The sequence below is a fragment of the Cucumis melo genome, chromosome 11, assembly GCF_025177605.1.
Source record: "Cucumis melo cultivar AY chromosome 11, USDA_Cmelo_AY_1.0, whole genome shotgun sequence".
NCBI lineage: Eukaryota > Viridiplantae > Streptophyta > Magnoliopsida > Cucurbitales > Cucurbitaceae > Cucumis > Cucumis melo.
This window is the reverse complement of record NC_066867.1, coordinates 27,428,301-27,451,027: the sequence shown is the minus strand read 5'-3', so window position 1 is coordinate 27,451,027 and position 22,727 is coordinate 27,428,301. Positions and strand designations below refer to the sequence as shown.

Genomic DNA, 22,727 nt, shown 5'->3' with positions numbered 1-22,727 from the left:
GGCAATATAAAGAAGTGTGACCAATCGGATTTAGAGTCTTTCAAAGTAGAGAGACTGGTCCTCCAGTCTTAATACTCTGAAGCAATTCAGAAGAGGGTCAAATCCCTCAATAAAGAAAGTCACTAATAGGACTCCAAACAGATGATAGAATAAACAAGTTACACTCTTTAAAAATGAGATAAGTCCTCGCAAATTCTTTGCCCCTCTCCTTGAAGATGAATATAGATTTCTGAAATAAGGGTCCGTCCGTAGGTTATGAAATAACTCGACTCCCATGGGACGGTTCAAAGAAACTCGACTGATAAGGAGAGGAGAGGGACAAGGCGACTTAAAAGGTTCTTAGAAGGAGTCCTCAAGAAAATAAAGAGAGGGGCGAAACCACTCGACTGAGGTTAGGAAGAAGAGGGGTAAAGCAAATTCCTTATCAAAGAATTTGAGAAATCCATATTCAAATTAATGCCACTAAAAGACTAGCGTCTCTTTTAAGACACAACAGATGATCCAGCTTCAACTTCAAGGGATGCCACCTCTCCTTAAAGATGAGCCTTTCGCCTTTGGTCCCGCTATTGCTTTACCTCGTAGTAGGACTCATTTCTTATGAGGGAAATTCATAAAGCCTCTGGATGAGTGATGTTCCCGACTTAGCTTAACCCCTAATAATGGTGGGTTTGTCTTGCTTCCACCCTAACTGGAGATGAAAGCACGTGGTAGTCCATTTTAAACGTCTGACCCTGTCGCTAGGACGCTCTTTGACTAAGGAGTTGCAGGTGAGGCTGGCTGGGGTCTTTTCTTTTGAAAGAGTTGCTGATGAAGTAGCCTCATCCCCAAAGAAGGATGAATTCAAAGACAAGTCCCAACCTCTCTGAAATCAAAAGGTGCAAACTTCTGGTTCAATTGGATGCTTTTTATCCACATCAAAAGTAGGATTGGTTGTGCTACTTCTCATTCTCAATGCTCAACCGATTCCACACGAAAGATCCCCTGGTCCGTGGTAGTTTAATTTAAAATCTATCTCCAAACATCCTATCACAAGAAAATAGAAGAAAAAAATGACAATAAAACTAGATAAAACTAAAACCACGAGTTTTTTTTTTAGTTTTTTGGAGTTTGATTGTATAGTTTTGTAGTTTGATTGTTGGTTGCCTCAACTTCTACAACTTTTTGATGGATTCCTTTCTTCTCATCTCTCCATGTGACATTGGGACGACGGGACCTTCGAGCAGCTTGTCCTTCCCCTAACTCTCAATCATGTGAATGCACCCAAACCTCTTTTATGCCTGATGTGAGGTTTTCATATTCAATTTCATGATTGGTTGAAATGGGTTGTATTTTCTAGTTCTATCTTTTCTATGCTCACTGGCTATTTAGTCTCAAATTAGACTTTAAGAAGCAAAAAAGAAGGCAAAAGAAAGAAGAAGATAGTGAGAAGATATAAGTCAATAAGAAAGCTCTGAAGGGTGATAACACAAGGTTAGGATTTGCTGTCGATATAGAGATCAGACAAATAGAAAAGAGCTAACGCGTCCTACCCACTTAGCTCGTCGAACCAGGCCCCACTCCCCGGTTACTAGATTGATTGACTGTTAGCAAACGACTATCTTTCCAACTCCTAGCTCCCTACTGAACTTGTGTGTGCCCCTACTCAGAGAGGACTAGCTTCCCCCTTTTCCAAACTCCGCCTCATTCGCACCTCGGTGCAACTACTCTTCTCTGAGTGGAGGGTAGGTATTGAATAATCTTTAATAAGAAGGTCAAGTCAAGTAAGTCAAGGCTCTTCTTGTACACGAATTAATCTGTTGTATTACAAAGCAAAGTTCAGGCAACGAATGGATTGCATGAGAAAGATCTTCATTATCTCGTAATTAGAGAAGTCAATTCCATCTTATCTTCTATTTCAGATTCCTCCGACTTATAGAAAAAACCTGATAAGTGAACCCAGGTCTCGTTACCAAACCATCCCGTGTAGTGGGATCGAGCCTATTACACGCACTATCGCAGGGGAGTCGTTGGTTCCGCTTGCTCTTTCAGTACGAGGATAGAGAAAGGCTCGTGATAAGCCTTTTTTTTTAAATAAGGCGGAGTGGCTGATCAACTAGGGCAATTTCCTTTCATCAATGGTTTGGCTCTTTCCTTATTGTATTGTTAAATAAACTTAGCTGCCTAAGGCCTTTCTGAAAATCAAAGGAGATTTCTTTGTCGAAACCAAAGCACTGAATTGCAATTATAAGGGGTCCAGATGCGTAGAAGGAGTCTAAAATCAATATGAACCTTCAAGGTGCGAAGCAGCTCAACCAAGAAGAAGAGGTGGAGTAGGAGGCCGAAGAAACATTCAATTTTGCAACAACAGATAGGTCCAGAGGACTCATTCAATTCTTCTTGTTTTAGAGACTGGTCCTACGGATAGGCTTTCTTCTTCCTTGAACTACTAACTCTTGGAGGTTCAGGTTGCTTCTGCTGAGTACGCAGATCAATGGCTGAATCTGCTTTTTGAGTTCATATAGATACCCTAGTTTGAGAGACAAACTCCAGAGCATAGCTACTTCAGTAGTAGTTCCCCTTGGAGCGTAGCAATTGAATTAGATTGTTGAAGTCAGTCTTCCTTCTTGTTCCAGGTGGAGGGGAGGACAGGTGACTGGGGGGAGCCTGTCCGAAGATGGCCAACTAGCCAACTTCTTGAATTGATACACCAAACACCAAAAAGAGAAAGGTTCAAATTAGCTTAATTAGTCCGAAGCAACTATTAAGGAGCCCTTAGATTAATCAAATACCTCAATAAAGAAAGAGAAGACAAGTAAGAACAAGTCAATGAACAAGGCTAGAGGAAGCGGAATATTGGATAGGTATGAATATGACCAATAAGGATAGGGAGAGGCGGAGTAAGGTGCGAAGTGAAACGACTGTAAAGGAGCCCTTGATTTTTTGAAATAACTTGAATGAAAACAATAGGGAGAGGTTCAAGGCTCATTGAACTCGACTGAGGTTAGGAAGGAGAGGTTCAAAGAATTTAAAAATGAAGTCCTTATCCTCAAATTCAAAGGAGCCCTTAGATTAATAGAAGAAAGAGTTGACAAAGATTATTATCAAAAAGGAAGGAAGAGAAAGAGAAGAAAAAGGACTTGTCAGAAAGTTCAGTCAGGCTCAAAGAATTTAAGAAATGAAAAAGAGAAAAAAGTCTATGTTTGAATTGCCCGGTTATTAGCTTGAACCTTGAAAAAGAGGGTATGTAGGTATTATAAGAAGGCTTGGGAAAGAGAGATAGCTGCTAAAGCAGCCATAACAACTTCTCCTACAACAAAAGAAGCAACTTCAGTGAAGAAAGAAGAAAAGCAAGTGGAACCTTCTGATCCCGATTGAAGAAGTCAAGGGATAGTTGCTTTGGCAATTGAGAATGTTGAACCCCTTATCAAAAGAGTGATAATATGTGTCCTACTGAAAGAAAATCTCACGATAGAATAAAAAGAGGACTAAGTCTCGCTTCTGATCTCAACTTATACAACTTTTTGATGGATTCCTCACTCTTCTTTCAGTCAAGACCTCTGTTCTTGCTTTGTTCACTCCTACGCGGATGGAAGAATCTCTCTTCCCAAGCAAAATTGGCTTTTTTCTGCTCATGAAAGATGGAAAGAAGCGGGAAGCAATCCGAGGATTCAGAGTTCAAAGCCTAATTTCTCATAACTTCATCATACAAGACTCGGTCGGTCGAACATCCTCCCTAACCTATTAGTTCTAGCGGTCCCAATTCCTCGGTAAAAGCTCCTCCCTCTCCTCTCCAGGGATTGATTTTCTCTCCCCATGAAAGAAAGAAGAAGATATTTAGACCTATAATCTTAGGCAAGGTGCCTTCTGCTTTGCTCTCTTCAATTTAGCAAGCAAAGGGCTCCTTGGTCTATTGTCTATTGATGTGTCCCACCTCTCTTTAGCGCTTAACTTAGTTGATAGAAGACCCGTACTCTAGGAATAGGACACTTCTTGGCAAGTTTGGAAGCTTTGGTGAGAGGGGAACTCATGCTAATGGTCTCAGATATGGTAGCCTCGCTTAGTCCAGCTGACCTCTATTATTTGCTAATGAGACTGAGATAGAGTACAAGTACCAAATACTGATAAAAAGAGTGTATGTGATGAGAAATATTTTGCATCTTCTTTTACGTTTACGAGTGTAGAGGTCACTTAGTCTGTCTCCTTTATCTGAAGATGGGAAGATCTGTGAAAGAATGAAGGAAAGCTCTCATGCATATGCCCTCCCACATTTTGCCTGGCCAGGTCTAAATCTTTGGTCCTTGAAAGCCCACTATGAGACTAATTTGCTCAAGGTCCCAGTTTAGGATGCAGAGTTGGAAGTATCAAGAGGTTCAAACGTGGAGGCTGTGATAGGAGATTGAGAAGTTCTTGTCCTAGTGGCACTCTTCTTCTTTCTTTTCTTTCTGATGAGGAAGGACGCCCATGTAGCAATTCTTCCAGTGTCGGTTGCCTTTGTTCTTCGATCCACAATGCCTTCCTTATTAATATGAATGGATTGGCCTTAGCCAATTTCTGCACTTGGATTTACATGATTGGACATGTAAAGGAAAAAGAGAAATAAAGAAGCCTGGGGACTGGCTTGGCTCATCTGTAGGTGAGAACACTTTGACTTTTGCCTCAGAAAATTGGGATTCCTTTCCTCCCTGGGTCATATGTCCCCAACTCTTTCTTCTTCATTCATAAGACTGAGAGTACCAACCATAGGCTTTTGTATTTATTTAAGGTTTGGAAGTCCGGAGGACCTTTCATTATTTCAACTCAATTGAATCGAAATGGGAAGATTTCATAGGAGAAGTGAGTCAAAACAAGCTTTCGGATCGAAAGTTCATATGATCTGTTGCGGAAAGAAAGAACTAAGATAGATAGGGCACAGGGGAAGAGCTGATGATCTCGACTTCGTGAACTAGGTCACCTCAATTAGATCTCGCCTCAGCCCTAAATTTCAGATACGCTCTTATCCCGACGATGAGATCAGACTCTCTCTTAAAATAGTACAGATGAATACCCCACTCAGCCTAACCTTGAGAATAAAGAAGCTTCACAACTCTCCCAATTCTTTTCTTTCTCACTTCTGAGGTCAAGCACAACTTAGCCCCAAACCAAGTTGAAATAACGGCTTCTAGGTCGTATTACACTCTTCTTCATAAGAAAGAAAGCTAAAGAGAATTCCAATTGAGAATGAGAATTCCTTTTTCGTAAACTAAATATTTCCCCTTTCTTACTTGGGAATTCATAGTCTAACTCTGCCGAAAGAAGGTCCCACCCAACCGCCTCAATGAACAAGGGCTCATTCGAGCGGTTGATAATCTACCTTCTTCTTTAGTCCTATTCAGATAAAGGAGACAGACTAAGTCAAACTGAGAATGGAAAGAGTTCCATGACAGCCCTTTTTAGTGCAAAGACGTGAATTCATTCCATTTCTCATGCGCCCTTGAGTATCATAGACGAGATAAGGGATCGCACCAATTTGAGATTCTATCATTTCTTTTGATTGTAAACCATAATATCATTTCAAGAAAACCACTACGTGGGATGCCAAACTCCAGTATTAGTATTTCCAAATCCTCATATCACCATGGGATAACTAGCCCTTTTCGAAGAAGCTTCCACACCAGTTCATGCTAGAAACCTCTCCTAAAAAGAGTGATTTAGGCCTTCCTTATGAAACGTCTTAGGATAGTTGGACCTCTTAATGGAACTCAAACTCTCATGTTGCTGCTTTCTTTCATGAATTGAAACTTCCGCTACTTTAAGTGGATAGGTCAGACTCATTCATGGAACGAACATCTGTCTCATTCAATTCTCTCTTTTTAGTCGAGACCTTGTTCATTGATTGAACTTCAAACCTTTTTCTTCTTCTTTTGATATCTTTTTCTTCCATCATCCGGACTCCCCTGATTTATTGATGTTCATTGATTGCGCTCCATCCGAAGGACTCGTTTTCTCTTATTTTTTTAGAGAAATGCGCTTCACTTCTCCCCGCTATGTGGGTCAGTTGTAGGTCAAGTATGATTCCTTTTATTTCCAAAGGCTAATTAATTCAATGAAAATAGATAAGAAATAGTACAAGAAAGAAGTCTCTATCTATTTCGATAGTAGCAAACAAGGAAGTAGTCCAAGTTTCTTCGGTAGCAGTTTCAGTTCTTCTTGAAAAGCTATTATTCTAATAAAAGATCATATATTCACTCATATTCCCATTAGTAGGAGAAATGTTGAGATTGAACTCAAGGTCAAATTCGTAGCAAGACAGCAAATAGTCAAAAGAATCGACATACATGGTAGAAATTAATGGTCGTCTTCTCAGTTGAAGCATAACTACAACGAGGGCAAGGTATCCCAATTCAGTGGGCAAAAAAAGAAGGAAGCATCGGGTCATTCGAGGCCGTAGGCTAGTTGATAGGCGTGAAGCAGAGGCTATCAGTTCATTCGAATAGGCGCGAATAAATGACCGATTAATTAAAAAGAAAGCTCAAGCCTCGAATCCCGTAAGTCGGAAGATAGGAGAGACCACTTATAGCTGCCAAGATAGAACTATTTGAGTGAGGATTCTGAGTTCTTCTTTTACCTCCATGAAAGGCTGGCTTCAAGCTCAAGTGCAAGCTGAGTCAACTTCTACAAAAAAGAAGTCTAAAGACCCTTTTTCGTTAAGAAGCGTAGTCACGAGACCAGAGAGAGAATGAGAAAAGAAACTCTTCGGGTAAGAGGAATCTATGTGAGGTATAGGTTTCTGCTCTTACATTAGATTAATAGGTTTTTCTTTCTATCTAATAGGAGTAACTACGAACGGGAACATTAAAAGAAAATGGGGAATTTATCTCTGTCTAAGTAGAATAAGAAGAAGTACTAATAGAAAGGTCATCTTTCATTCATAAGTACGAGAACTTGATGAAGAGGAAGAGACCTCTCTCTCTCTTGAATAGGAAAGGGAATGATCTATCGACAAAGAGTGGAAGGTTAGACCTTTCCCTTGAGATTGAATAAGTGAAGGTAGCATCTCTTTTGAAAAGGCTAGGTTTTTTCTCATACCAGTCGAGGATAAGGGCATTCTAAGTAGTAATAATTGAGAAAAGGCTTGAAAGAGCTTGTCAAAAAAGGATTGGGTAAGATAAGCTTGGAATTAGGCCTGAGCATATCCGCAAATCTTTCCACCCTTTGCGAAGCGCCTACGATTAGTAGATAGAATGACTATAGATGTGTCCCCTAAAGATGATCCTGGAGCTCGAGGTGCTAGAATGAGCCTTCAGGATCCAATGTGCTTATCCACTCACCTTATAATAGCAGGCCTAGGCTCCCACATGGGGCGATAGCATCTCGAGTGAAAGGAAGTAGCCGTTATGGCCGCCGAGCTGAACGCATGATAGTGATGCTAGCCAGTCATGCCTTACTTTATTCATAGAACTTGTAACTGTGATACCTCCTTCGGTTCTTGCTTACCCTACCGATGGCCTCTTATAGAAGAGATAGAAAGCCTCATGACGCCAGTCGAAGTATAGACGAAGGAGACAAAGAATAGATTAGTAGCTAAAGTTGAGTTGACGTAAATGAGCTTCCAAAGTCTCAAGGCAATAGTTTCAAATACAGATATGTTAATTACCTACCTTTTAGGATGGAAGTTATGTACGACTCGAGTAGACTCAGTCTGACCCGTGATTTAGGGTTTTTCCCTCCGATCCTTCTGGTGGGGCCTTTGCCATGTATTTGAATGAATTTACTTTATGCGTCTAACTCATCTCTCTCCCTTTATCAAATGGTAAAGCTTCTAATCGAAACTGATTGAACTCCATCTCCTTCCTTCTATCCTTCATTGCTCTTACTCATTAATTATGAATTCTTAAAAGAATTGCTTTTCAAGAATTAAACTAGTTCCTACACTCTATCAAAAACCACTACTTAAGAAAAAGAAAGAATGTCAGCCACTGCCACAGGTCGAACTGCCAGTTCTAGGTCTCGTCTTTGGTACTGGGCGAGCAAATATACACTTGGGAGGGATTCAACAGAATTAACCTCTTTGTCTTTGCCTCTTGTTGGTAGGGTGTGAGTTTGGGGCATCCATAGAAATATGGGTCTTGCTCCTTCTATCCTTTGGGTGGTCAAATCATCTTTTCTTATTTATAAGAAAAGTGGAATCAAAGCCCTTTGCACTCCAAAATGAAGCAAAAAAGGTGGGTTTTTCTTCAATGTGTTCATGGAAGAAAAGGATCAGTGAGCATTTGCTTAAGATATCCGTTTTGTACAAATACCACTCGTTCGAGCTACTTCTGCGCCAACCAGATGAGTTCTAGCTTTTCCCAAACACCCATACGTCCAAGACGCTACCTACCAGATCGGATTAATGAAATGAGAGACGATTGCAGGGATGTTGCTGAAGTGCTTCTTCTCGTTGCAGCTTGGGCAACTATATCACATGAAGCTAAGGATGAAAGGAGAAAGCCTATGTAACCTGACTTGATTCTACAGTTTCCAAGAAATGGGGATTCCACAAACTATCGGATTGTTCTTGGATGAAAACTCCGTATTTAAAGAGGAAAACTCAAAATTCTCAGTTTTAGGAAAGAAGCCAGACCATCTTATGAGGGTACATGGCCAACTACAACTAACTAGAGTGGAACTTTCTTACTTATTCCAGATCCCTTTGTAACTTGACCCACAGAAGATGGACTCGAGACACGATAGAGATTAAGTTCCCCCTGCCTCATGCCTCCCTATGCCCCAAAAAAGAGTGAGATTGAGGTTCCCTGATCCCTTCAAGCTGCCGATAATTGGTATGATTGGTAGAGCTTTACTTTCTTTTCTTTTGGTGGGGAAGTGAGTTCTCACCTTTTAGTTCACCCCGTTGTTGGGAGTCTTTGTCCCATAACTGATTATTATAGGATTTCTTCATCAATCTGTAATTCTGACTGGCGGCTTTCTTCTTTTCTCCTTTCAGAATATTAGCTTTCAAAGAAGAAAAGCTGCTATACATCATCAACTGGCGCAACCTGCGATAGGTCTCTTCAACCGGTTGGAAAAAAACGAATAAAACCACAGAAAGAAGACAAGCCATACCGACTGCGTCAACCTCTGGTCGAACTGAACAAACATTTCGACGAACTTTCTCATCCCACGTCTGAAATAAGAGAGATGGAGGCTCGATAAAAATCTTAGCAAAAAGACTAAAGATCTCATAACTTCGGTTCTTCTTCGATCCCTTTTCGAAGGAGGGGAGTGCCTTTGTTCTATGGAGTATTTCCCTATAAAGTATAGTGATTTAGAGTTGATACAGTCATTGAAAAACCATGGGCAAGACGGGAAGCAAAAAGTAGCCACATCCTCTGAGGGAACAACCTCACCGCTCCGTGGGCCGCAAGTACTGGATATGGTCCCCCTGCTTCCCCTCGTGAACTCACTCGGTCTATATAAATAGTGCATGCAAGTGCTAGTCATATTCTATTCGTGAAAGATGGAATTGGAAATTCCTTGACCCACTCCGTGGTGGTCTTGTCAATCAGGTTTGCTCTGGCTTCCCCTTTCAGTTAGTCAATTAAGACTGCTTCTTTTATCTCGTTGTACCCCTCCATAGGAGTCTTATCTCTTAGGCGAAGGACATAGTAGTTGCTTTGCGCTCCCCATAGTAGGAGTCTTCTTCTTTTTCATCGAATAAGTTGATCTCATTATTGATAAGTAGTTTAGTAGCTCAAACTCAGAAAATGCTAGGTTTTAATGTAGGTTCAAAGAATTTGAAATTGACAATTATTCATGAAAAATCAGTCAAAAAAGATCTTTTATCGATCCGAAGGTTCAAAGAATTTAAGACGAGACTGTAAGGCTCTGTTAGGAGTTGAAAGTGAAGTCCTGATCCCTTTACTATTTAAAGGAGCCCTATATTTAGAAATAACTCGACTCAAAACAAAAGGGTTCGAAGAAGCTCGACTAAGAAGGAGAGAAGAGGAGTGAAGCGACTGTGAAGAAGCGTATTAATGACATAACTCATTTCAAAACAAAAAGGAGAGGTTCAAAGAAGTTGAATGAAAGCGAAAGTCCTTATCATTATTATTCAAAGGTTCAAAAAATTTGAGAAATCTACATTAGGTCTCGCTTCTACTCAATTTCATCTAGCCTTTCTAACTCACCTTTGTCTTACCGCTACGCACGTTCTACTCAGTCTCCACTCCATGGTCTCGCCTTCCCTAGAAAAGAAAAAGGAATTCTTCAGACTGTTCCTACTTCCCTGCTGCCAATTTTGAGTCAAGGGTGAGCTTTGAGATCTTCTTATAAGACGAGAAGAAAAGAAATGCCTTCAAGGTCTGATCACTAACTTTTAGTGCCATCGATGAATTGAGCAGACCAAGAATCCTAAAACCAGGCACCGATGCACAGAAAGAGAGGAGCGTCCGTATGCCAACTTCCTATTCGTTGATGATTTGGATTACTAGGATTCAGAGAGAAGAGAGAAAGGACTCTCCCCATGTCTAGACTTTGATATTCCGTGCAAACTGACCTCTAACTATCAAATATGAAAGGAAAAAATCCATGTAAAAAGAACTACAGCCGAAAACTTCTTATATATATATTGAAATTACTGAGGAATGGGATTTGCCTTTAGGTGCAGAATTGAATGATTAAGATCTCGACAAAGAGAGAAAGCCCAGATATCGAATCTGAATTGAGCACTCGTACTTCGCTACCTTTCTACTTCAGACTAAGAAGATGAATGCGTCTGTTAGAAATGCTTCTTTACCGCTCCGTGGGATTGAAAGTGAGGAGTGAACGAAAGTCGATATAGAAATCCTAGGCCACATTTTTTCGATCCTTCAGGCCATACTTGATTAAATGAAAGACGTTAGAACCTAGAATATTTTTCTATTAGATATGAGAAACATGATCCCTTTCGATCATTTCCCGCTTTCTGTCTATGTCTGGTCACTGAAAAGGCTTTCTTCTCTTATGAGCTAAAGAGGTAATAGGAAAAGTCTTTCATACTCTTAGCATGCCTTCACGTCCTCAGGCAATACACCACGACTCTCGTCTCTTTTTCTGTCCCAAAGGAGAGCTGCTTTTAAGCAAGTAAAGAGCTGGCAAAAACAAAGGTCCAGATGTTATGAAATAGCGAGACTGAATCAATGAACAAAGGTTTCAGGCTATCCGCTACGTATAGCTACGTTGGAGCTACGGAGAAATCAATTAACAAGGCTCCACTAAAAGGAGAGGGAACAAAGGCACACTAAATAGCTCGACTAGTCCATAAAATCTGAGGAGCAAAGAATTTGCTCTGAGTTTCGATACTGATTATGGTATTGAATGAATAAGATCCAAGCGCTTTCTTCCTTCCTCTGTAACCAACGATTATGAAATGAAAAAGACAGCAGGATAGTATTTTTGACTACATGCCCAGGATAAAAGAGTGAAAAGTCTTTTAGCCTTGGCAAATTCAATGAATTAATAAAATAAGGGCTTACCGAAGATGACGCATTCTCAACTGCTATAAAAATTGCAAAAGCAAGAACGTCAGCCTCTGTAGCTTAAACTTCCATTGATAGAGATCCTTCCTTATCAGTTGTCTGCCTCTGCCTATTCCAGAGATCCAGGGACAGGGACTTGAGGTTAGACAGCAGCCTCCGACTATCTGAATGGGAACTGGTTTTCTGCCTTTCCCTCTACCCTAAACTGAAACTGAGACTTCATGAACTTCGTTCCCTAGCTTATCATACGATTTTGTCAAATAGATTGAAGAGAAAGTCCTAAGGACATTTGTAGTCGAGCGTGAACCCTCATTCATAGAAGGCTGAAATTGATGAGTTTGAATGCAAGAAGGTCAGAACCTACTAAAAGGATATAAGGAGAGTCTAGAAGCGACCACCTATTTAAAGGAATCAAACTCAAAAGGAGAAGTGAAGAGGCGTTAACCTACTGAAATCAAAGGCAGAATTTCATTTTGATTCAACTATCAAGAAAGTTCAAGTTCCATACAATAAATCAACAAGAGAAAGCCTAGTGGAGGGATCATATTCTATTTTGATGCCTTCGTCCAAGCAAGAAATCTAGTTTCATAAAGAAGAAAGAGAAAGCAGCCTAGGGTAGAAGTGGCTAATGCCTCATTATAGATCGTGAGATTGGTCTCTCATGCCTTATCTTATTTCCCTAAGGCTGATTTTCATCCTACACATCTTCGACATTGACACCAAGTCTTCTTTATTTATGTTTTCTTTTGGGGCCTTCAACCAGAAAGGGCAGCTTCAATTCTGAGCTTGGTATTGAGCGCCAATAGCCTCAAAACTCTACTTACCCCAACTCGAGCTCTTCTTCTTGCTTCCCTAAACTAAGAATTGTGATAGCGGGCTAATCGACTTAGGCTTGATCTTTGGACGGAGGCATCAAAATGCAATTCCTTTACTTATTATCTTCTCTTCCACTTTGAATTTCTTGGGCTGATTTATGGAACTGAACCTTTCCTTAGTGTATAGGACTTGTTTATGGAACTGAAACTGACTGAACTTTTTGAAGGCGTAGTAGGACGTAGTAGAAGCAAAGAAGCAGAGTGGCATAATAATAGAATATGATCTTTCCAAACCTACTCAAAAGAAATACGAATGAAGACTTCTTCAAAGGACTGAGATCAACCGCTATTTATTGCAATTGTGCATATCTTTTTATTAGTTGAGCAGTTTCTAGGCTTCGCCCCTAAACTTCAAACTCGTATTAGCTTAATTATCTTCTTATTAGTTGAGAGGAGAGTGGAAGGGAGGTTATGCAAGAAAATCCAATAGATGGCATATCCAAAACAAAGCGCAGCCCACGGAGCTAGACCTTCTGACAAGAGAGCAGTGACGCCCTTTTGAATAAAGGGGAAGAAGATGGTTCAAGCAATCAATCTCTGAATTCCAGGCTAGCTAAGGGGGAAGATCCCTAAAGGACGGGCTATGCAATATGACCTACTAACTTCTTATTATCATACGACTAGAAATGATATAAGACACTCGACAACAAAGAATAGGAATTCGAGGTTTCATGAGGAGCAGAGGAAAAATCAAAGTATTTTCTTTATACAAAGGCGCGAAGTAAAGTGACTCTGAAGGAGCCCTTAGATTAATAAGAGGTGACAATCCCAGGAAATTGAGAAAGAAGGCCTTATGCGAGAGACAGCTCATTCTTGATTGATCTATAATAAGCTACTGAACCTATAACTTCAATCGTAACTTATAAAGAAAGAGAGAGAGCAGCAACTGAGCCCATGCACCCCGTCCTACTACGTCTAATTTTATGCCTCCGCTCTTTTAAACGCCTTTCTAAGAAGAGAACAAGATATAGAAGAGAACAACTCATCTGGAGCTTGATTTTACTGCGTCTTATCTCTTAGGCGAAGGACTGATTTGTGGAAGCCCTTGACATTCACCCTTTTGACTTCTACTCTGCCTCTGACTCAGTGGAAACTTTGAGCTTCATCTTCTGGCTTCCGATTATCTAGCGCCACTATTCAGGAAATGATTTCAGAAAAGAGAATGGAAGAGATCGAGCTACTTTGTTCTTGGGCCTACTAATTCTGGGAGAGTTGCCACCGATCTAGCTTCCTTTTCTTCTCATGCTACAACAATTCTTCCTATTTGTGTATTCTTATTTTTGTGGATTTCTTAGATAATTATGGAATTGAAAATAGTGATATGATTCGGTTAGCTCTTAGAGTGACTCATTAGTTGTGAAATTCCCTATCGATCCTAATAGGTCAAGAAAAAGCTGAGGTTCTGATCTATTAGAATATAAAGTCGAGAAATTGCAATGAATTCAGGAAAAAAATGATCTCTGATCATTTCCTTAACACATGAATTCTGAGATTGATAGTCCTAACGAACTCTTTTCTTTGTCTCTTTCATAAATGTGATTCGCTTTGCACCTTCACCTGTAAATTCTTTGCTCCTCTCCTTCTTAGTCGAGCTGCTTCACACCTTTCAGTCTCGCCTCAAATTTTTTGAGCCTTCGGATCTTTCATATTAGCTTTCATTCTTAGAATTGCTCTTTCTATTCGTAGAAAGGGGGAAGAGGGCAATCATTAAGAAGCAAGGGCCTACATCAAGGTAAGAAAAAGAGTTGGAGATCAGAGCAAGGGAAGAAAATAGGAACGAGATGTTCCCGCGTAAGTAGGCTGCCGGAGCTAGACCAGATTGACCGCTACGTGGGTGGGGTCCCCTCTTGTTTTATCGGTAGGATTAGATCTTTTGGAAAGAGAAGTAGTAGTTTCCTTTTAGATTCAAACTCGAATCTTTTAATAACTTCAAGTGGATAGAAAAGAGAATAGGAATTGGGCTAGGAAAGATCCATCCTGAGCCCTACTCCTAGGTTAGACCTCACTAACTCTTTTTTTGAACCTTTTTATTAGACCTGAAGCGCTAACAGAAAACCATAAGAATCCAGAATCTTGTGAATCAAAAAGAATGATTAAACTTCAAAAAGAGAAAGATCAGGCTCAATTAAATATGAGAAGGGACTACATGACTCCGCTACGTGGGGGTTTCAAAGACTATGAAAATAGAAAGATCAATAGTGATGAATAAACCACTCTTCAATTCATTTTGAATATCAAGACAAAAAGAGAAGGTTTCATAGCAGCTCGAGAGAAAGAGTATGAAAGATCAGATAAGAAAAGTGATAAAGAAAGAATCTCTGGTTTCCAGTTACCAGCGCTGGTTTTGAAAAACTTCTTTCAAAGAGGAAGATTCAAAGAGAAAGCTAGAACTACCGAGAAATGGAGTTATTTTATTATGATTTTGATAAAAGGGGAATGAATATCTAGATCTTAATTTTTCTTTTCTTTTTTTTCTGATTTAATGAGATAAAAGAGAGAAAAGCAGGTTGAAGGATGTGTCTTCCCTCTCGATTCTGATGTTCATTTAAGTCATGGCTAATTAGATAAGCCTAGGAACTCTTAGCTAAGTCAAAAAAAGAGTATAACAAGGATGGATAAAGAAATCCAAGAATCAGCCCATTTGGTAAAGTGGCTAGGCCTCGACTCAGAGAAATCCAAGGAAAATCTATGATAAGTCACGCCATCGATGAGTTTAAAATAGTGAAGACGGAAGCATCTATTGCCAACTCCTCTCCCTCTACACCGCTTTTCAGGATCAACCTTTCTCCTCTCCTGCTACTCTCTTGATGATTTACTTTACTATTACAAAAGGGGTCTCGCCTTTCCTTCTAGTAGGCCCACCTAGCTGCTTCCTTCTTTCTTCTTATCTGTTATGAAAAGAGGAAATTCATCGAGTCCTGACTCTTCGCTTCTTCTATTACTAAAGAGAGCATTCATGATCAAAACGTCCTCTTTGTGAATTCTTCTCTAATTTTCGTACTTCTTCAATTCATGGGAAATAACTTAGTAGTCGGCATTCTCGACTTGTCAAGTTTACGAAGCTTTGCTTTTTGTAGTCGGTCCGTAATGCCTCCTTTGCTTGCCTCCTTCCAGTTCATAATGCCCTTTGCCTTGAAGTATTGAGTATTAAGTAGCTAAGCTAAGTTAAGAAAGGTGCCCCTTGCCTCTCATCAAAGTCAGGAGCATTAGAAAGGCCGACCATAACGACCTTTTCAAAGATGAATAAGAAAAGAAAGGTCGATCCCACCCCGTGGGAGTCAAGCATATTCAATCCGATCCGACTCGACCTGACCGCTGGCCTCTTTATCTCATGCATGAATCGGTCCTACCTACTAACTGAAAAATGCGTTGAGCAAGACAATCCAATAAGTGTACAAATAGTACCAACGAATGAATACATTATCATGGCTAGCTTCATAGGTGGTTAGCCTATAAGGCTATAGGATTGGCTATCAGGGGGACAGTCTTAGTTGAGGCTTTCCTTACTCGGCCTTTGGAAGCTTCATTTTATGAATTACCTTTTTGAAGAGATTTATGCAATTACTAAAGACCTCTTCCACTGGGTCCAGTCGATCTATACTTTGCTCCATAAATGATGAGTGATCGCGCGCGAAAAAGCCTCTCCCACATCCATGCACGTCCCATTCTCTTTTACCTCTCGATCGAATGACTTTGATATTCTATAGATTGAAGAGGGATAATCATATCTTTTCTTCGTGGGGTTCCTAGCCGATGCATTCCTTTATTTGATCTTGAATTCGTCTTCCTAAACCTCTCGTAAGAGCATTCCTTTAATGATTCTACCTTCATTCCTCTCGTCAATGTGCAGGTCAAGAAACTGAGTTATCTTGTATACTTTCCGATGTGAGATTAAGAATGGAGAATGATCATAAGAGAGATTTATGAGTGCATAAACACGCTTTATAAATATAAAGAAGAAAAGATGGGAACTGAAGAAAGGGAAAGGGATGCTACATCCACAAGCCTCGCCTTGAACCTGGGCAACCACCAAGCGTAGCGACTTCCTTATTCCCTGTCCTGATCAAGGAGAATCCAACACCTCTCTAACCCCTCAGATCCTCTCGGTGTGACCTTTCTTTCGACTCGACCCAAAGCGCCTCAATGAACAAGGAGAAAAAATCTTTTCACTTGGAATGGAATCATTAAGAAAATAAAATAAAATTATGACCCATCCGAAGGGTCCTTTTGACTTGTTTATATCCATATTAACCTGTCCTTCGGACCACTGATTTTCGCAAATCTAATTCTTTGAGCCCTCTATTAGGATCAAAGAGGTTTGGAGGATCAAAGAATTTGGAAAGCAACTGAAAGTTCGCCTTTGAATGGTCTAGAGGCTCAAAGAATTTGAGACGAGACTCCCACGAGGCAGTTCGAAGAAGCTCGACCAAGAAGGAATCAATGAACAAGGGTAACTATTTCAGATTCTTAAAAGGAGTCGTTCAAATTAGAAATCCATATGAACCTTAAAGATTCTTTTCTTATCTTTTTCTTAGCGAAAATTCTAAATTTGCTAGGTTTTGGGTATGTCTAGCAACAACTTTTCATGAAAAATCTTGATTTTTTTCTCTACTTTCATTATATATCAATATGATATTTTTCTCACATTTTGCAAGAAAAAAGCCGAGAAAACGCAATGAGTTCAAGGAAAAAATGATCTCTGATCATTTTCTTAACACATGAATTCCTAGATTTATGAGTCCGACTATCCACTAAAAGTAGCTATTTTTTAGAAGAATTCCCACTCAGGAAAGCGTCCAGTCAACTGCTTTCCTAATGAGTAAGATCTGGTGACCAAGAGGAGGAACGGGCATACGTTACCTACCCCTGTTTGGAAGGAATCCGGATCAGTGTGAATAACGAAACTTTTATTTGTTATATCTGATAGAGTTCCTCCGCGCTCAAATACTGAGTTAGGGGAGAAGGAGCTCGAGCTAAACTAAGGAGAGAGGTGCTACTAAGTCGGATCGGTATGCATATGCTCCATGAGATCGACCTTGTCTTTCTTCTGTCTTTCTTTTTGGATCGATATGCTCTTGAATGAGCTACTAAGATCAAGCTTTTACTTGATAGACTTTAACTTCCCTTGTTCATTGAGGCGGCCTAGTGGAAGAGGAAGCATGTTCTCCAGGGTCCAAAGGACTCTTTGAAATCCACTAACAAGAAAAAACAGCTTTTATCATAAGAAAAGCAAGGTAGAGTAGGAGTTGAGTTGGGAAGTAGTACGCTCATTTCACTAGGTTCAACCACAGCAGGGCCCAATCATACAAACACATACAAGTCGAACCTTGTTTTTAAAGAGCTGGCAAAAGGAAAAGAGGCTCAATGCTTTGCCTCGCCTTTCAAGGTGGGAAGAGTTGAGAATAAAGTGGCGAACAGGTGCATAACACGTGGGAATCTGCCGAACAGTTCGAGCCAAATCCTGAAGAAAGCTAAAAAGCGTTGTTTGATGAGCCTGCATAGTATTAGGTCGTTGGTCAGGTAAAGGCTGGCCAAGCCAATGATGCTTAGCTAGTCTTTTCGAATGATCAACCACACTAGGACTGACGGCCCGGACTTCCACAGGGGGCAGCAGTGGGGAATCTTGGACAATGGGCGAAAGCCCGATCCAATAATATCGTGTGAGTGAAGAAGAAAAAGACAGAGGGGAGTTGGTTAGACAATGAAAGCAAATTTTGATTGATTTCGATGTTAAAGCTTAGGATTCTATCCATTTTTCCAGCAATTCCTGTTTCTTTTATGGGACCAGAAGGCAAAGATTTCACCATAGGTATAGGTGGGTAGGGGATTCTTAGACTGAGTTTTTTTTTTTGTTCTCTTTATTCGGATCTTTCATCTTGATGAAAAAGATTTTTTAAAAAATATCTTTTTCACTTTTTCATTGTCTTTCTTTCCTAATTCTTTCATTCATCTCGCTCTTCCTCTACCTGCTCATTAGTAGAAAAAGGGCCTACGATGACAGTGAAATGCTGTCATAAAAAGATTTTGTGACAGTTATTTACAGTCACTGTTGCGACAGTCATGGAAAGTATTTTATGATAGTTCTACAAAACTTTCACGAAATGTATTTTTCATAACGGAGAATAAATGTATGACAGATTATAAATGTCATTAGTTAGATTTTATGACAAATAATAATTGTCAGTGTTTATATTTTATGACACAGAATAACTGTCAGTGTTTATATTTTATGACACAGAATAAATGTTATTATTAATCTTGTTTGACAGATATTAAATGTCATTATTTATCATTTATGACTTTTATTAACTATCATCATTTCACCTACCATTCTTGCCCTATTTTTAATTGAATTCCTGTTATTCTCGTCGCCCTGCCATTACACACACCAATACAATTATAAAGTACTATACAACACACTCATATGAAAAGAAATGGTGAACGCTTTAATATATATACTTTAATATATGTACAATTGTTTGTAAAGTGTTTGTACAATGAAACAATGAACAAGCTATTTAAATAAGTACATTAGAACCAAAATTTAGTTACCAAACCTACAAAAAGGCCTATAAAAAATCAATCAGTTGCCGCAAATATGGCTTTACTGCTCTAATGGATTCTTGCAAAACCTAGTAAGAAAAGAATACAATGATTGTAGCTCAAAATAAGACTTGTTATAAAGACAGAAAATAGCGCAAACACCCAAAACGAACAAAGCAACAGTCAAATATTTCTGATTCAAAAACCAATAACAACCAGAGCTTAGTATAAACATAAATGAAATGACAAAAATATCCACAAAGCAACAGTCATTAGTCCTAATTAATCATAAACCAATAACAACGATTGAAAAAATGATCTTCACAATCCCATCATAATTCACAAACAATTGAAAAAATGATCTAGAAGCAGAATAATATATACGCGTAATTACATCAACCAACAATTAAACAAGAGAGAAAACAAAAGAAGTTCAAGAAAATAACTAAATTTTGAAGGAAATAAATAATAAGATTATGGTTTCCATGTAATTTATCTATGAAAATAAGGATTAAAATAGATGCCTACCTATCATTCCTATGCATGAAACAATGATATCTGCATTTGTGTCAATATGTCTCTGCAAGTACAAAGCCATTAGAAAGTTTCATTGAGTTACAAACAAATATGCAAAACACTACAAATACAATTACAAACTAGTCGGTTTAACATTATACCTGCACAAAATATACTAAAACTATTTCAATAACTATTCACATACTTTCACGATCCTCTAAATTGGTATTTTCTTCTTCGATAAATGAAAATTTGTACTTTCAATACAAAAGGGACTTCTAAACAATATGGAGTAACAAAGCATAGTATTCCAAAATTTGATAGGACAAATCTGTTGGAGATACATCTACCCATTTTCCTATCAAAAACTCGTTTGAAATTGCTTTTTATCCATGCACGTATGTCGTCGTACATATATACATATATTCATGGTTTTTTTCTGATGGGTTAATTGTTTTTGTTTACTAGGGTGATGCAAAGTAGATAATACTCTCAAAAGTACCGACTCAGACAACTTCATTATATTACACAACTTGAATCAGAACTCAAAACCCTTCAAGTAATTAACTTCATAAATCAAATTAATTGATTAACCACTTCTTTCTTTCTTTCTTTCTTGTTTAAATGAATAAATTAAACAGGCAGAAGTAACAATTACCTCACCAAGGATAAAATTCATGGACCGGCAAAATTCACTATTTCGAGCAGAAAATTACACCATCAAAGAGAAATTATATGCATACACAAGAGAACTTTTATTCAAAGAAGGTAATTTTAAATATATTACTTAATCTTTTTTATTAAATTTAAAATTTCTTGTTGTAACTCCTAACTCGACATCAGTTGGAGATTTGAACATAATCCCATGTCAATTCACATAAGATAACATTTTAAAACGATAAATCCATGCAAACTCAAGTTCAAAATAGACAATATCATAGATATATGAAGAGCCTCATTTCTCTAAACACTATCAGCCCCAAATGTTTCTGAATCCAGAGAGGAAAGGGGAAAGGAATTCTATCTAACCTTGAATTTTGTTGTGATTTCCTTTGCCAAACCAGAGTTAAAAGGATAAAGAGTGTCATCTAGATCTGAAAGTAAATATATAATTCTTCGTTATAAAAAACTTTCCAATCCAACTTTGAACTTGAAAATGTTATACCAAAGAGAAGACATTCATATTTAGCATTAGAAATCTGATTGAACTCATCACCATTCTCCATTTACAGGTACCCACTTCAAGTTCAACCCACAAAACTAAAAAACCCTTTAATCTGCAATGCCAAAAAACACAGATCAAACAAATCTCAAACTAAATAAAATCCCCAAGAAAAGAACCACAAAATAAAAAAAAAACCATTCAAACATGAGTAACATAATTAACAACATTGAATGAAGCCTCACAACATCCAAAAATTGATCACATATCATGGAACATTTAGGTTCAACTGTAATGCAATTGCCAACTCTTTCAAATTTTGAATTCAATACTACAGATGTGGTTTTTCTTTTTTGCTTCATTGCTGCTTAACATTATAAGGTATTTAAAGCTTTTCCCAATAAAGGTAAAGCCAATTGATGCCAACTATTTAAATTACTAGAGGATGATGATACCGAATGTTCTTCTATGTTGAAATAAGTTTCCAGAACTGCAGATCACATTTGTCATCTCAGCAGCTTCTTTCTTGTTTATTGACTTCTTAATCAAATTGCAATATGACTGTGCCTTCAACAACGTACCAAAAGAAAAAAAATGATTTGCATGAATGAAGAAACCAGCCTTTGAGGCTAACCACTTCTAAAAACCAATTGGTGGCAAGTTCTATCACAAGGATAGGGACAATCAATTGGCTGCATAATGCCAACCCACAACATGTTAAAAAGATTTCATTAATTCTCCTCCTTTCCTGAATCTGTTGATCAGAATTACTAATAGGATCCATGATATTTTCTGAAATCTAATCTATACTTTGAATGGACGCTAGGTAATGAAATAAATGGTGCTAAGTCATTGCCACTTTAAAGCCAGTTTAGATTAATTTAACAGAAAGTGAGAAAAGAGAGTAAACTGAGTAGAAAAAACGTTATGATAATAACCATGGACTCCTCATCGCCTTCACCGAATCTTAGGGCTAGATCACAAAGAGCTTGCATTGTAGACTCCACAGTCATTAGATCACCATATGAAAATCGATGGTTCTGCAGAGCATGAAGTTCAAAATTCAATAGCTTGTCTTTAAAAGATATCAACTATAGATGCAAGAAAATAGCATCAACAACACCTGGGTCTCAACTTGAGCATGTTCAACAAGTGTGTGAGCATCAGCAATTAATCCACTCATTGCACATCCAATATGCTCATCAATTTCCATGATTTTTTCCACGCTACTTGGTTCCAAAATAAAAGTTCCGAAAATGAATATACAGAATAAAAAATAGTGCCTAAGCTCCAATATCACAATTAACCAATAAAGGCAGCCTTGAAATCCAAACAGACAAGAAAATGGATCAATGACTATTTTTTAATAAAATCAGGTTGATAACAAGATATTCAGGTTGAGCTTGCATATAACCTAATACATCCCATAAGCAACCATATCTCTATTACAATTTCTGTGTAGGTTGCTACTGCAAGGCGAGACCTCTCATTTAAGGTGAATATAATAATATAGGCACTTGACAACAAATAATAACAAAATTTAGAAAAATTCAAGGAAATGAAGCAAACAAGTAGTGGAGATGTAATACGTTTCTCAACGACAAGCACCACGCCTTCCTTTGTTTTCAAACCAAAAGCTGTAGAACCTAGTTGTAAAAAATTAAGGAAGAAAATCGGCAAATTCGATAAAATGGACAAAAATAAAAAAAATCATGTAAAAGAAGATGGCCGAAGACGACGTTGAGGGAGGAGACGGTAACGGAGGGATCTTAAAGAAGGAAAGGGGAGTGTACGTGAGGGTCAGGATTTTGCCTAAGGGAGGGATTTTGCCTTTTCTTTATTTCTTTTATTTTAATAAAAATAAAAAATATTTAATTAATTTTTTTAATGCTCTTATATATTATGACAGCAAATAACTATCATGTATTTGGGCATTTCGAAATTATCGTCTTTTCCCGTCAAAAATCCGCTTTTTGACATTTGATGATAGTTATTTATTCTATCCTTTCAATTTGGGATGGAACTCACTGTCCTAATATACTTGTAGTGGCTACGTCTCCATTTTGCTACTCCACGCGCAGACCAATAAGGAATTCTTGATTCAATCTAATTAGCGATTAGAATGAGGCTGAGGCTGCTTATTTACCTAACTGGTCTCACATGCGGATCGAAAAA

General features: G+C 38.5%; 1 protein-coding gene across 18 annotated transcripts; it reads right to left on the bottom strand.

Annotated features, from left to right (window-relative positions):
- Positions 1-18,756: 18,756 nt before the first annotated feature.
- On the bottom strand, positions 18,757-22,358 carry LOC103501910 (proteasome subunit alpha type-5-like). 18 transcript variants are annotated; one of them, XR_007824865.1, is made up of 7 exons: positions 22,142-22,358; positions 21,676-21,778; positions 21,008-21,592; positions 20,607-20,667; positions 20,420-20,484; positions 19,403-19,454; positions 18,757-18,963 (listed from the first exon to the last, which is right to left on the bottom strand). XR_007824865.1 is itself a non-coding variant. In XM_051091720.1 (6 exons), exons 2-5 carry the CDS (start codon positions 21,763-21,765, stop codon positions 20,663-20,665), a joined length of 309 nt encoding a protein of 102 aa, XP_050947677.1. In that variant the 5' UTR covers positions 21,766-21,778; positions 22,142-22,358; the 3' UTR covers positions 18,757-18,963; positions 20,420-20,662. The 18 variants fall into 18 exon arrangements, 4 of the variants coding, with proteins under 4 accessions (XP_050947677.1, XP_050947675.1, XP_050947676.1 ...); XR_007824866.1 differs by having other exon boundaries at positions 20,420-20,667; positions 21,008-21,113; positions 21,491-21,592; XR_007824863.1 differs by having other exon boundaries at positions 20,556-20,667; positions 21,491-21,592.
- Between the last annotated feature and the right edge of the window lie 369 nt (positions 22,359-22,727).